The following is a 14221-nucleotide window of genomic DNA, read 5'->3' on the forward strand; positions in this document are numbered from 1 at the left end:
TTTTTAAATTCCTGCCTAACTCTCTGTAAGCTCCCTTCAGAATCTCAACCTTTTCCCTTCCTACATCATTGGTTCCATGACCTACATCATGACCTACTGCTGGTCCTTCTCCCCCTTGAGAACATTCTGCACCCTCTCTGAGACATCCTTGATCATGGCACCAGGGAAGCAACACACCATTCTGATTTTTCGCTGCTGGCCACAGAAACATCTGTCTGTACCTCAAACTAGAGAGTCCCTTAACACAATCAACAGCTTGGAACCCGACGTAGCCCTTATTACATTAGAGCTGGTCTCAATACCAGAAACTTGGCTGTTCGTGCTAAGTACCCCTGAGTGTCCATCACCCCCTATATTTTCCAAAATAGCATATTTGTTTGAAATGGGGATAGCCACAGAAGAATCCTGCACTATCTGCCTAGCTCGCTTACCTTTCCTGGAGTTAACCCATCTATGTGACTGTATCGGAGACATTCCCCACTTCCTACAACTGCCATCCATCACATTCTCTTGCTCTTGTAAATTCCTCATTGCCTCTACCTGCCTCTCCAACCGATCCATTCAATCTGATAGGATTCGCAACCAAAAGCATTTATTGCAGATATAGTCCTCAGTAACCCGTAAACTCTCCTTAAACTCCCACATCTGACAAGAAGAGCATATCACTCTACTAAGGGCCATTTTTGCTTCTTTCAATCTACAGACCCGAAAAATAGCACTGTCTTATCCCTCTACAAAACACTGCTCCAGGTTAAACTAATACTTGACTCGATGGGCCGAATGGCCTTACTTTCACTCCTATGTCTTATGGTCTTATGGTCTTAAGGCTTATATTTTAAGTTTAATCAATAAAACATATAATCAAGAAAGAACCCACTTTACTTACTACTGCAGACTTATTTTAAGGCCGCGCTTAAAATCCACTTATCTGCCTCTGTGCTGTGACCTTCCCCAAATAGGTTCCTCCAAGATCAGTTGTGAATTTTACTGTTTTTTTAAATTTTCCCAGACGCACTCTGATGTCCAGCAATACATGAATTCAACAGCAAAGGCAGTAACTGCTAACTCTGTCAGTTAGCAATGTGGGTTCTTTCTCTCTCTCTCTTTTTCTTTCCTGCACTGACCTCACCATGTGCTTCATTTGTTTGTTCTTCTCCCTTTTAAAACTGCTGTTGTTTTGACTTTTTTTTTCTCCAAAGTTCCAAAGCAATGCAACAGCATATAAAACAGTAATTGCTGCTCCTGGAATTCGAGGAAATCACCTCCAACACCTAAATTACCTCAAAAAAGGAGCAGCTGTTACAACCAGAAATTTGTCCCGTCCTCCATCTTGGATTACCCAGAATTGAATTGATTGTCATGTATGCAGAGGCACAGCAAAAAACTTTGGCTTGCGAGCTTTACAGGCAGATCACATAGTTAAGTAGCATAGATAGCAAATAATAAGTAAACAGCAGCAAAAACAAAAATACAGGTACAGGCAAATGTTAGGAGTTTGTCAGTCCATTCAGTATTCTAGCAACAGTAGGGTAGATACTGTTACAAAACTGGCTGGTGCATGTGTTCAGGCTTCTGTGCCTTCTGCCCGATGGCGGAGGTTGTAGAAAAACATTGCCAGGGTGGGTTGGATCTTTGAGAATGCTGGTGGCCTTTCCTTGACAGCGGGCCGGGTAGATGGATTCTATGGATGGGAGGTTTGCCTTTGTGATTGTCCGGGCCGAGTTCACCTCTCTCCGTAACCGTCTCCGATCTTGAATGGTACAGTTGCCATACCAGGTTGTGATACATCCAGACAGAATGCTCTTGACGGTGCACCTATAAAAGTTGGCAATGGTCATGCCCAATTTCCTCAGCTGCCTGAGGGAGAAGAGACATTGTTGGGCCTTTGCAACCAGTGCATCCACATGAAGAGTCCAAGAAAGCTTGTTGTAGTTGACCACTCCCAGGAGCTTGACACCCTCCACTCGTTCTACCTCTGTGCTGTTAATGTGTAGGGGGGGCATGAGTAACATCCCGCCGAAAGTCAATAATAAGTTCCTTGGTTTTGCCGGCATTGAGAGCTAGGTTGTTCTCGATGCACCATTTTTCCAGGTCTTCCACCTCCCGTCTGTAGTCTGTTTCATCGCCATCTGAGATTCAATTGACTATGGTGGTGTCATCAGCAAACTTGTAAATGGCATTAATCTAATATTTGGCAACGCAGTCATGGGCATACAATGAGTACAGTAGGGAGCTGAGCATGCACTCCTGGGAGGCTCCAGTGTTGAGTGTTAGTGACAATGAAATATTGTCCCCAGTCTTCACTGATTGTGGCCTGTGGGTCAGGAAACTGAGGATCCAGTTGCAGACAGTGAGGCTTAAGCTGAGATCACTAAGTTTAGTAATCAGTCTCGAGGGAGTAATAGGCTGAACTGTAGTCAATGAGTAGGATTCTTATGTAGCTGTTCTTGGTGTCAAGATGTTCTAGGGAGGAGTGAAGTGCAAGTGATATGGCATCTTACGTGGATCTGTTGGTCCGATAGGTAAATTGGAGTGAGTCAAGAGTAGTGGGGAGGTTGGAGTTGATTAATGTTATGACCAGCCTTTCAAAGCACTTTATGACCACCAAAGTGAGGGCTACTTTCAAATGTTCTGAAGTTCTGAAAGGTGCTATGCAAATACAAATGATTTCTTTCTTGGTTTATTGTGAATTCACCTTTTTGTGGGCTCTGTACATCTGCAAACTGGAACGCAATTTACATTTCTCTTGCAAGCTGTTTAACATAAGATTTCCCTGTTGAAGAAGGATGTCACAAAGAACTTTAGCTGATGCGGGAAGACAGTGAGTATGGGATGGTGTGTATATACAAGTCACCACTGCGTGGCATTGTATACCTTATGAACAATAGCATACGTTGACTATTCATCTTAATAATTCTTCCTCAAGGTTTTCTAAATGCTGATGCCTCATAGATCCAAACTGCAAGAAGGCACACTTGAATATGAATTTAAATACTTTAAAAACAGCTCATGTAAACAATGTTATTGCTCCTATATGTGTTGACTGTAATTTCCTGGTAGCTTTATAATAATTAAGGAATAGTTTGTAAAACAACTGGATGGGCACTGATGAATTGCTGAATTATGCTATGTTATCAGAATCATAATACAGCTGTCCACCTATAACATTCTTTATCAAAAGAAATACCATTTGACCTGTTATTTTTCTATTTCCTCACCTATCCTCCCTTTTCACACTGAATAGACGTCACATGTACTCCCAGGTCTTATCAATACAATACAGGCAGTACCTTATGAAATTGGTCATTGATCAATTGCCATTCTAGCTGCTGTGTTGGCAAGTTGTGGAGAACATCAGAAATGGACTTCATCTTATTAAACCTGGGGCCCAACTGCTTTTAATTTGTTTTTTATTGTTCATAAAATGATCAAAGATAGAAGTATCAGTTCCCAGGCTACAATCTTTAGTATTGTAGCTCATCAATGTGTAGAAACTTTGAGACTACTGATTATTCGCAGAATAAAGTTGGTCATTATACGCTGTGGAGACTACTTTAAGTACATCTAGGTGAAATATAATTCACATTAATCTGTAAAATTGAAAGTTCAGAAATAATTTTTTGTAATATCATAGGACATAGTGAGTCCTACAGGTAATTCTCCCATAATCCCTCAGTTGCGTTCCAGCGAAACCTCGCTTAATAAAAAATCGCTTAATGCCTCTGGGAAAAATGGATTTAGAAGCATACCAGCAAAAAATAACACTCACGCTCGCTCAAAAATCACCCAAAAGCCTAACACAAACCATAACAAAGCCTAAATGAAGGTTTAAGTCATATTTATTAACAAAACGAAAGTAAATTTAACACATTACATTGAAAAAATATTGTTAATGCAGGAACAGAGGGTCAGCATCATCACCACCTTCAGGTGCAGTTGTGGTTGCAGAAGTGGATGGCTGTGGTTGATTGTCTTCTGGGGGTTGGTTTACAGTGTGTGATATGCAGATACAAGAACAAATTAGAAAGGCAAATTGTATGCAGAAGAATAATGCAGTCCTGCAGGAGTTGTACAGGGCTTATACAGGAATTATACAAGGATATTTGTATCTCAGAGGGAGTGTAATGGACATTCATTAGTTTAATTTGTGAGATCAGGCTGCTCAATGTATGGTACTGTACTCTCACATGCTCTGATAGCAGGTGACATCGGCACATGCGCAGAACAAAACATGCCAAATGATCGCCGCTGGAAACGCGCTACTGCGAACAGAGGTAAGCGTTCTCAAAAATACCAATAAGTTCTAGAATTTAATTTCAATGTAAACTAATTATAAAACATAAAATGTAAGACTTGCTTTTGTGAAATGTCTTGTTACTTATTACTTTGTGCACTGAGAAAACTGATGGAACTGTAGGTTGATAAGTCTCTGGATCTGATGAACATCATCCTAGAGTATTAAAAGAGGTGCATAATGAAGTAGTGGATGCTCAGTGTTACTTTTCTAAACCTCGTTATATTCTGGTAAGGTTCCATTGCATTGAAAAGTAACAAGCATAACCCTCTATTCAAGAAGGGAGGGAGGCAACAAACAGAAACAGTAAGTCAGTTAGTTTTATGTTATTCTGGAGAAGGTGTTAGAATCGTTCATTAAGAAGGTTGCAACTGTGCACTTGGAAAAACTCTAAATAATCAAGAATATTTATATGGCTTTGTGAAAGGGAAATCATGTTTAGTTAAGTTATTATAATTTATTGAAGAAGCAAAATGTGTTGTGGGTAAAGATGAGCCCACTGTGGTACTGCACTTGGATTTTCAGAAGACATTTGACAAGATGCTACATAAAGGGTTATTACGTAAATTAGGAGCTCATGGTTTAGAGGGTAACAAACTAGCATGGGTAAAAGATAGGCTGGACAGTAGAAAACAGAAAATATGGAGAAATAAGTCTTTTTAGATTGGCAGATATGACAATTTGGGTCCCACAGGAACCTTTACTGTAATGTTAACTGACTTATATCATGATTTGGAGGTGCCGGTGTTGGACTGGGGTGTACCAGGTTATGGTCCAACAGGTTTATTTGGAAGCACTAGCTTTCAGGGCACTGCACCTTCATCAGGTGGTTGTGGATATAACCCAGTGTTGTGTGATTTTTGACTTATATCACAGAATTAGATGAGGGGATCAAAGGCATAATGAAAAAAAAGTCGTATATTGTGGGAAAATGCAAACTTGTTCATTTTTGCATGAACAATAAAAGGGCAGCATATTATTTGAATGGAGGGGGATTGGGCAGGTTAGTTCTGTATCCTTTAGAGTTTTCAAGAATCAGCGGTGTTCTTATTGAAGCATTTATGATCCTGTGGGCGCTTGAAAAGCTGCATACTAAAACGATGATTCCCTATCTGGAAGAGTCTAGAACTGTAGATAGTATCATTGGCAGATGTGAAGAGCTTATTTTCCCAACAATCACACCTCATTATGTACCCGAGGTCAGAGCTGAAGTTACAACTATAACCAAGACTAAAGTGTTACAGCCTTCCTGAAACACAGTAAACTCATCAGAAATGATACACTGTGTGAACACTCTCCCTCCTTTTTAAAAAAAAAGCCACAGCAACTCCTGATTTGAAAACAGGTTTTACAAGGGCTAAAGGACAGACCCAATCATACAAAGAAATCTGAGAACAAAGCATGAAAAACATTGAACAGGGATGTTTTCTATATTAATTCAGTTTTATCTGTTGTTCATTGCTGCCATTTTGATTTTTTGAAATCATGTGAAAACAAAGTACATATGACATCACTAGTCTCTCTTTTTCACCATGAATGCCACCTACAGGCATAAGACAACTACTTTCAAAGTCACAGCATGAAAAGAAAGTGTGTCCAACAATATAAAAAAAATACAAAGCAATTCAAAAGCACCACAATACTGATTCTTACAGTGGTATTTTAAAGAACACAGTAAAAATGGAAAGCCAAGATCTCAACATGGTTTGGCATTCTATTGACATTCTTTTAGAATTTTAGTTATTTAGAGAAAGACTTAATCCTAACTGCCTGGACCACCGAGTAGGTGATGTAGAAAGATTCTTTACTGCTTTTGAAAACAAAAGATTACAATGGCTTATTTCTGCCAACATTTCTAATGATGACTTCAAAGATTCTGATAATATTGTCCTGCTTTTAGAAGGACAACAAAAAGTGCAAGTCAACTTCAGGAAACATAAGCTTGACTCAATATCAGATCAACGACAGCCAGGTGAAATAATTGACCATTGCATAGGTAGGTACAGAATGTGATTTCACTGGAGCTAAGTTAGCTGAAAAACCTACAAAAATTATCATGCGCATACTCCTATTAAATCCTTCGGGAAATTACTTATAGACAAATCCAAAGAAAGTATAAATTGCACACTGCTAGAAGAAATCAACTTCAATACAACTGTGACAGGTCAGCAACATCTTCTGATGCTCAAATTGACTATCTGTTCCAACAGGTTTAGCAAAACATCTCAATCTAAATGTAACTTGTAGCTTGTCTCACCTACCTAAACAGTGCCTAGCACCTTGCAACATATGCAAGCTATGTTCCACAAGAAAATATTTGTCTAAAAAGTGCAAGAAATCATATTGTCCAGGAAAACCCAAAGTGCAACACAGTGCTTAACAGCAATATGTGAAGAAGGGTCAACCAAGGAACAATCTCAAGGACTTAGCTAAAATTCCATCCGTGGCATGCAAGCATGTAAACAAAATCTAAGAAGTATGCAGACCAGACCAGACAGACAGTGTATTTTTAAGACAGTTATATGGTAGCACATCTGACATTCCAATATGAATGTATGGACCCCACTTTCATTCAGGCGCTGAGTACAATGAAATTATTGTTTAAGTTATTTGTATGTAATATTCAATAGTGTCAATAATGACAGTTTGGCCATGTGCAGCAATGTAAAAGTATTAGTGTTATTAATAAACTTCAAGACATCTATCTCAACAAGACCCAGTCATCATGATAGATATTACAAGAGCTAATATACATGGCAGTTGTTAGACCATTTCATACTAGTAGTGATGTTTGACCCAAGAAATTAGTTCATTCACCTACTCCTGATAAGCTTTGACTCTCTGCTTAGTCATGAACCTGTCTACTTTTTCTTTAAAAATATTCAATGACATTGCCTTCACTGTTCTCTGACAACAGGAATCAAACACTCACAAAGCTTTGAGGGAAAAACATTGCTCCAACATCCATCTAAATGCAAGATACTCTATTTTTCAACTGTATCCACTAGTGCTGGTCTCTCCCACAAATGACAACTTTCTTTCAGCATCCACCCTGTCAAGTTCTGCCAGGAACTTATACATCTCAAAAAGATCATCTCTTATTCTTCTCAATTCCAAAGGATACAGGCCTACCCTGCCTATCTTTCCCTCACAAGGTAACAAAGCTGATCTTCATCCCAATTATCAATCGAGTAAGTCATTCAATGTCTGCTCATATTTCCTTTTTACTACGCATTTTTTCTGAATTTCAGCACTAATTTTTGTTGCAGTCATTGGGACATTACTATCTGCTAATCCTTTTTGTGAAGATTGGGCCTTTCTAGCCTGCATCTGAGTCTGAATGCAGCCAACATGATAAAGGTCAGCTATAGCATTCTCTTTTGATTTATTGCAGTTGAATCGCAAGAGAAGTATTGCATAGCCCACATCTGTCTCCTTGACAATGCCATTGTTGATTTTGCAGATTTTGGTCTGAGAATAGTCCCGGGGTTGATTATCTTCTACTAGCTTCTACCTTACAAAGTTTGAAATTTTTTGATTCTGAAGATGATTGCAAGCAATTCCTTTTCTATCTATACAATGTTGTGTTCACGCTTGGTAAGAGAACATGACACAAGTGATATGGGCCACTTTTAACCTCATCCAAGACAGAATTGCACCAGTTCCATAGTGTATTGCATTGCTTCCCACAATGATCCCCAGAGGGGTCATGAGACAAGATTTCAGGGTCACTGGTTCCAAGGCACCGATGGCTACCATGGAGTGCAGGATTGCTCACTTACTGCTCCGAGGTCCTTTTAAATCCTCAACTTTCTTTCAAATGGTGGGCACGGTCTAACAGTCAGATCTCTGAGGTCCACTTGCAGCTGCAAAAATAAAGCTTATTCAGAGGTTCTTTGTAAAAGATTCAATTGGATTAAGTAATTGCCTCCACACACAACCTCTGCACACCCACTGCTGGTTATGAGCGAAAACACCATGCCTGCCTAGCAGCTCAGGCTATCCTGCTCACCATTGATCTTACATAATATCAGAGGCATTAAAATGGAGTTAAGTCCAGGAACAAAACTTGAAATCACTGTTTTAAAGCATTACGTGCTGACCTCAGGCAACGATTTTGGTTATAATAAACAAGCAATGCATCACTGCTCAGGTTTCTCTTCCAAGCAACATAGAGGAATGGTTACTGGACCTGAAATGTTAACTCTGATTTCTCTTCACACATGCTGCCAGATCTGTGGAGCTTTTCTAGTAATTTCTGTTCTTGTTTCTGATTTACACATCCACATTTCTTTTGGTTTTTAATATGAACATCTTGTTTTGCATTGGACCATTCCTATTTCACATTTTCTTCAGCAACTCATGTAGTCATGGAGATGATACTGTTTGCTGAAGGATTCTGTAGTGTTTAAGGAATCCTTCCTTCTCTGGTCTGGGTTGGCTTCTACTGCTATCTCTAAAGCACTGGAACAATTGCCTCACTTTAGTGAGAGCGCTGTTTAAGCATGGCATCTATCCTTTGGTCCATGATGGAGCAGATATTTCCCAGATTTGTGGAGGGACATGCCTGCACTTATTTGAAATGTTAAGGCTGTTCAACTGATCCTGGACATGCTGGTGTAGCATGTTCATCTTCCTTGTCCAGTTTGTGGAATATTACTTGACAGAAATTAAGAAGACCAACACAAGGGAAAGTCAGTTCACAGGTCTACATTTACTGCATCATTGCATACTACACATGTCCAAATATTCTACCATATTAATATACAGTAGGTTAACCTAGCTTTTGATCATCTGCCCTCATGCCTTCTTATGATGCTCAATGTTATTCTTTGTTGTATACTGATCATTTTAAGCATCTTGAGATGTTTTATTACGTTAAATGCATTACATAACACTTTTAATGCAAATAACATAATTTCAACAATTCTGCAAAATATCTTTCTACCTTGTCTTTACAAGGTACTAAAAAAAAACTTCTGTTATTTATTTTTTAGGATTTACTTACCGTGCTTGTGCTTACTTTCACTCCTATTGAAAGAATTCACAAGCAGGTGAAGCTGAACCAGAGTAGACAAAGGGTTAAGTGGAATTAATCTTTCTTCCTCAACCCCTTCACACATTGCACCCTCTGGTGGCAGATTTGAATTTGATCCTTGCAGGATTCCGTACCTTTTTTTTAGAATAGTTATGTAGCGGTTCCAAGGCAAATGGTAACATTGTAACTAACCGCTGGGAGTGAAGCCAGGTTTCTACTCCGCATTGATACAATCTGTCCTCCTCCCGCTGGACAGTTCTTTGTGGCCCCTTTGCTCGGCCGCAGCATGTAGGGGACTATTACAAAGATTTTCTTTTTTTAAATATAGAATGTGTAAGATTTTATTTTCATGCTTTTGTCCATATTGTCCCCTCCCCCTCTCATTTCTAAATGTCTTGTGTCTTTGAGTGCCTTTTCTAGCGGCGGATGATTGCATTGGGTGAATTTTTTTTTGCACGCTGCAATTTCTATCTCGCTCGTTTTGATCAACGGAGAGGTAAAGACAAACAAAGATTTATTCCTAGTAGGAGATGTATCGGTGCTACATTTTGCAGTGGGAAAACAGGTGAGTTTAATATTTTAAGATGTATGTTAGTCCAGAAATATACGCAGATGCGATTTATTTAATTTATTTAAAATTAATGAAAGCCTTTAGGATTCCTTTCTTCCTCCCCGGTTCTCGGATTTCTAAGGACCTGACGAGTTAATACCGGGTTCTCTCGCCATACTATTTAGACAGCATTGATCCTGTTAAACGCTGCTCAATTTCCATCAAGTCGGCTTCAGGTGTCAGTTCCGATTCAGTGGTGTATTTGTTCATCTGTTTTTAGGCTGCAAAAATTGTTGCAATCAATTAACTATTTTATTTATGTTTTTGCAATACTCCATCCATTTCAGTTAATTTGCTGTCGCCAATTTTATTATTTCTGATTATGATTTGCACCAGTACAATTAATGTTTAACTCCATATCCGTGGCCAATAATTTCCTAGTATGTTAGACATCAATTTTTTTTACAACATTTTCTCTATATTTCTCACATTTAAAATATATTATTTTACCTTTTAGCGTTTTAAAATGAAAAGTATCATTGGCTGCCCTTCTTACGTTTTTTTCTGTAAAGTATGTCATGTATGCTTAAGGATGCAAATTGATTTATTTAATTTGTTGCCTTTAGCTACAAGTTCTACTTACATCTTAGGTTTCAGTTGATCTTGGATGCATTCTGCATTTGCATGACGTACTGATAATGTATACTATTTCAAAATTCTCATTGATAAATTTATCAGACCATGTCAAATGCCTGTGCTGGCGTTACAATAATTTGCAGACTTGCTTGTGCCGCGAGCCAGTGTTTTGTTTTTACTTATTAACTCAGTCGCCACGTTGGCTTCCATAGCAACTATCAAATCTTTCCTTTTGTCATGTTAGAGGTGGAAAGTATACGTGATGCTTTTCAGGTTTAAGAAGAGTAATGGGGCAAGGGTGAGAGAAAGGTAAGGTAAATGACAAAATAGTTTTCCTTCTTTCCTTCCCCAGGCTGCACACTTGGATAAGTCACAAATCTCTCAACAGTTGTGAGTCTTTGTTAGAGCCATTTCAGTCCCGTTCAAGTGAGTCCGAGCGGTTGGTGTTATTTTGTTCTCTTGCTACCCTGCTACCTCATTCACCCTAACTCTGTTGTGCTACACCATCTAATGGTTAGCCTGAGAACTGATGGGGCATGAGTTTCTTTGTTTTTGCTGTGGTTTATTTACTTTTAGTGAGATCTATGATATATATCGAGCAGTTGTATTGTCCCATGTGAAGCTGCGCTCTTGAGATAAAATAGTGCTTTAAAAAATGCCGCGATAAGAAAATTGTCTCAAAGCATCATAATGGTCTTGGACTTCTCGCATTAAACAGCTAGGTTTTTAAAGCTCTCCTTTTCTTTGAGAGGTGAATGATCTGGATGGTAACTCAGTGCTTTCTGGAGTTCATCTCTATTTTCATTCTTATTTCTCAATCTGCAGTTCTCACCATCAATTTAGCAGTGTACAACTTATTCTTTACACGGGTTTTCAAGTTAGTTCTGGAACTCGGGGGGGAAAAGGTCAAGTGTAGTGGTGTCCTCCATTAACTGCAATCTCAGACACTTCGATAGTAGCTTCGTTGAATACAACAAGCTGCTTAATTGAAGGCTTGTTGATCCTAGGAGAGGGAGTAGGTCAGGCAGCATCCAAGGAGCAGGAGAATTGACGTTTCGGGCATAAGCCCTTCAGGAATGAGGAAAGTGTGTCCAGCAGCCTAAGATAAAAGGTAGGGAGGAGGGACTTGGGGGAGGGGCGTCGTAAATGCGATAGGTGGAAGGAGGTCAACCAACCAACCCCCTGCAATCTTCTTCCTGATTTCTCCGCCCCCACCCCACTCTGGCCTATCACCCTCACCTTGACTTCCTTCCACCTATCGCATTTCCAACGCCCCTCCCCCAAGCCCCTCCTCCCTACCTTTTTTCTTAGCCTGCTGGACACACTTACCTCATTCCTGAAGAAGGGCTTATGCCCGAAACGTCGATTCTCCTGACCTGCTGCGCTTTTCCAGCAACACAGTTTTCAGCTCTGATCTCCAGCATCTGCAGTCCTCACTTTCTCCTAGGAGAGGGAGTACCCATTTAATTCGGTGTGTAGCTTATCTTTCCCACAATAAAGTCACTGTTATAAGTGATCAGCTTCAATCCACCCAACCATTATAATTGCCTTACAAAGTTGAAGAAAAGACAAACTGTCAGAAGGTCCTTAATTGGACACATGAGATAACTGAAGTCATAGTTCTAATTAACGAAGCAATTTTTGACTAAAGAATATAACAAACCTGTTTTAAATGAAGTGCAACAGAAAACAATAGCATGCAATTCCAACAATACTACCGCACACCTTTCAATTCCTTTTGAGAGAGAAGAACTTAAGACAGGAAGTAAAAGTTTGCTTGTTTTCACCATATTGGGGTCATTTGCATATTCTTTGATTTTCTTCAAACCTCCCTCAGTCAGTGTCTTAATGTTTTCCAGCTGTTCAATTTTTCTTCCTTCTGTTTATACTCTGAATTTCTCCTTCAGTCATTGACAGTAGAAAGCTGTCAGGTGTTTGCTTCATATGCCTGTACTTGACTGTTTTTCTCCCTTCAATTGTACTTAGCAACCCATTTTGATTCCTGAACTTCAACTCTTGAAGTTATAAAGCTTCAACACAAAGCACAGCGAGCATCTAGCCCAGTTACCAGTGTAGGGTATTGCAACTCTCCATGGACGTGAGAATTGGACTCCATAGAAAATGGATAAGAGGAAGGTAACATTCTTTGAAATGTGGGCATCACAAAGTAGGTTCAGAATGAGAAATTGCTGGAGAAACTCAGTAGATCTGACAGCATCTGTAGAAAATAAGCAGCATTAATGTTTCGGATCCAGAGGCAACTCTTCAGAACAGTTCTGAAGAAAATCATTGGTCCCAAAATGTTAACTCAGCTTAGTTTCCACAGATGCTGCCAGAGCTGCTGAGTTTCTCCAGCAATTTCAGTTTTTGATTGAGATTTCCAATATGTGCAGTTCTTTGTTTAATTTATCATTATGTTCAGAATTAGCTGGATGGACAGAAAGACATCCATGGGTTTAATCAAGTAGGAGTAAAGCAGAAGAAAGTCGGGTAGTTTTACCCAGAATTTCTAATATTTGAATATCACTTTCAAATGTACTGGTCTGTTGTTTTGTGTACATTTTGTGACTGCTGCCACATTATTTATGTACTGGTAACTTTGTGACTTTGCCAGTATTATTTGAGTTGGGCAGATCTACTATGTTGTTTGTACTAAGTTGAGCTTTATAACATGGTTGCTAGTGTTATCACAACCACTGACTTGTCAGCATGTACAGTGCTGTAGTATCTGACAGTTCTGAGATTAGTCCCCATGGTTAAGCTACAGTCCAAGCTAGAAACTCAAGATCTGGGGGGACAAGGAGAGTTGTCCTTTGTGTATTCCCAAGAGAACATTTATAATAACACCGAGAAAAGTCCGAGAATCAAGATTTGCTGTAGAGGGAGTCTGGGATCTTGGACACTGGGATGGGAGTTTCAACAAGGCCATGAGGTTAATACAGCACACAGGTGATGATTGAACCCATTGCTAGTTCACTGGAGAGCAGTCCACTATGGCCTGTTCCTAAGCTTTATCTTTTTAGCCCTGATCTCCAGTATCCATCCAATTTCATTTGAAATCATTGACTATTCCATTGTTAGTCATGATGTGGAGGTGCTGGTGGTGGACTGGGGTGGAGAAAGTTACAAATCACACAACATCCGGTTATAGTGCAGCAGGTTTATTTGAAGGTTCTAGTTTTCAGAGCGCTGCATCTTTGCTGCATTGTTGCCAGTCTTGCAGATGGTAAATTCCAGGATGGTCCCATTGTTGTGTAAAGAAAAGCTCTTCTTCTGATCCCTCCCCTTCGACTTCTTGTCCAAAACTTTTAAATCTGTGACATTTTGTTCTTGTGTCATAGCTAATGGGGAAACGGCTTTCTCTTTCTCTACCTTGTGTAAACCTGTCAAAATCTTGTTTATCTCTACCAAATCTTTTGTGTTTCCTCTCCTCCAAGAAGGTTGAGGATATTGGGTTTAGTGTGCTTTCAGAGAGAATGGGGAATATGGTCAAGAGTTTTTATGGGTAGATTGAGCCTCTCCTCAGGAGTATAGATGAATGAGAAGTGATCTTATTAAACCATTTTTGACTCCAAGGCATCTTGATGTTGTAGATGTTGAGATAATGTTGAGATAATGTGCAGAGGATTCTAGAACTAGGTTAAATGGCTTAAAAATAAAAGGTCTTTCTTTTAAGATGGAAATGAGGGAGAATTTCTTCTGA

General features: G+C 39.4%; 1 protein-coding gene across 4 annotated transcripts in view; it reads left to right on the top strand.

Moving 5' to 3' along the window:
* The first annotated feature begins 9471 nt into the window (after positions 1-9471).
* b4galt2 (UDP-Gal:betaGlcNAc beta 1,4- galactosyltransferase, polypeptide 2) overlaps positions 9472-14221 on the top strand; it is a 489610-nt gene continuing 484860 nt past the window's right edge. For 2 of the 4 annotated variants that reach the window (XM_043699063.1, XM_043699066.1), the window contains exon 1: positions 9816-9897. Coding sequence is in view for 1 of the 4 variants with exons in the window: in XM_043699067.1 (XP_043555002.1) it covers positions 9759-9897 (139 nt within the window). In the remaining 3 variants the exon portion in view is untranslated. Of the gene's footprint in view, positions 9898-10770; positions 10828-14221 lie in introns of those variants that run through there. The other 2 variants (XM_043699067.1, XM_043699065.1) reach the window with 2 other exon arrangements.

Source organism: Chiloscyllium plagiosum, chromosome 11 (genome assembly GCF_004010195.1).
Source record: "Chiloscyllium plagiosum isolate BGI_BamShark_2017 chromosome 11, ASM401019v2, whole genome shotgun sequence".
NCBI lineage: Eukaryota > Metazoa > Chordata > Chondrichthyes > Orectolobiformes > Hemiscylliidae > Chiloscyllium > Chiloscyllium plagiosum.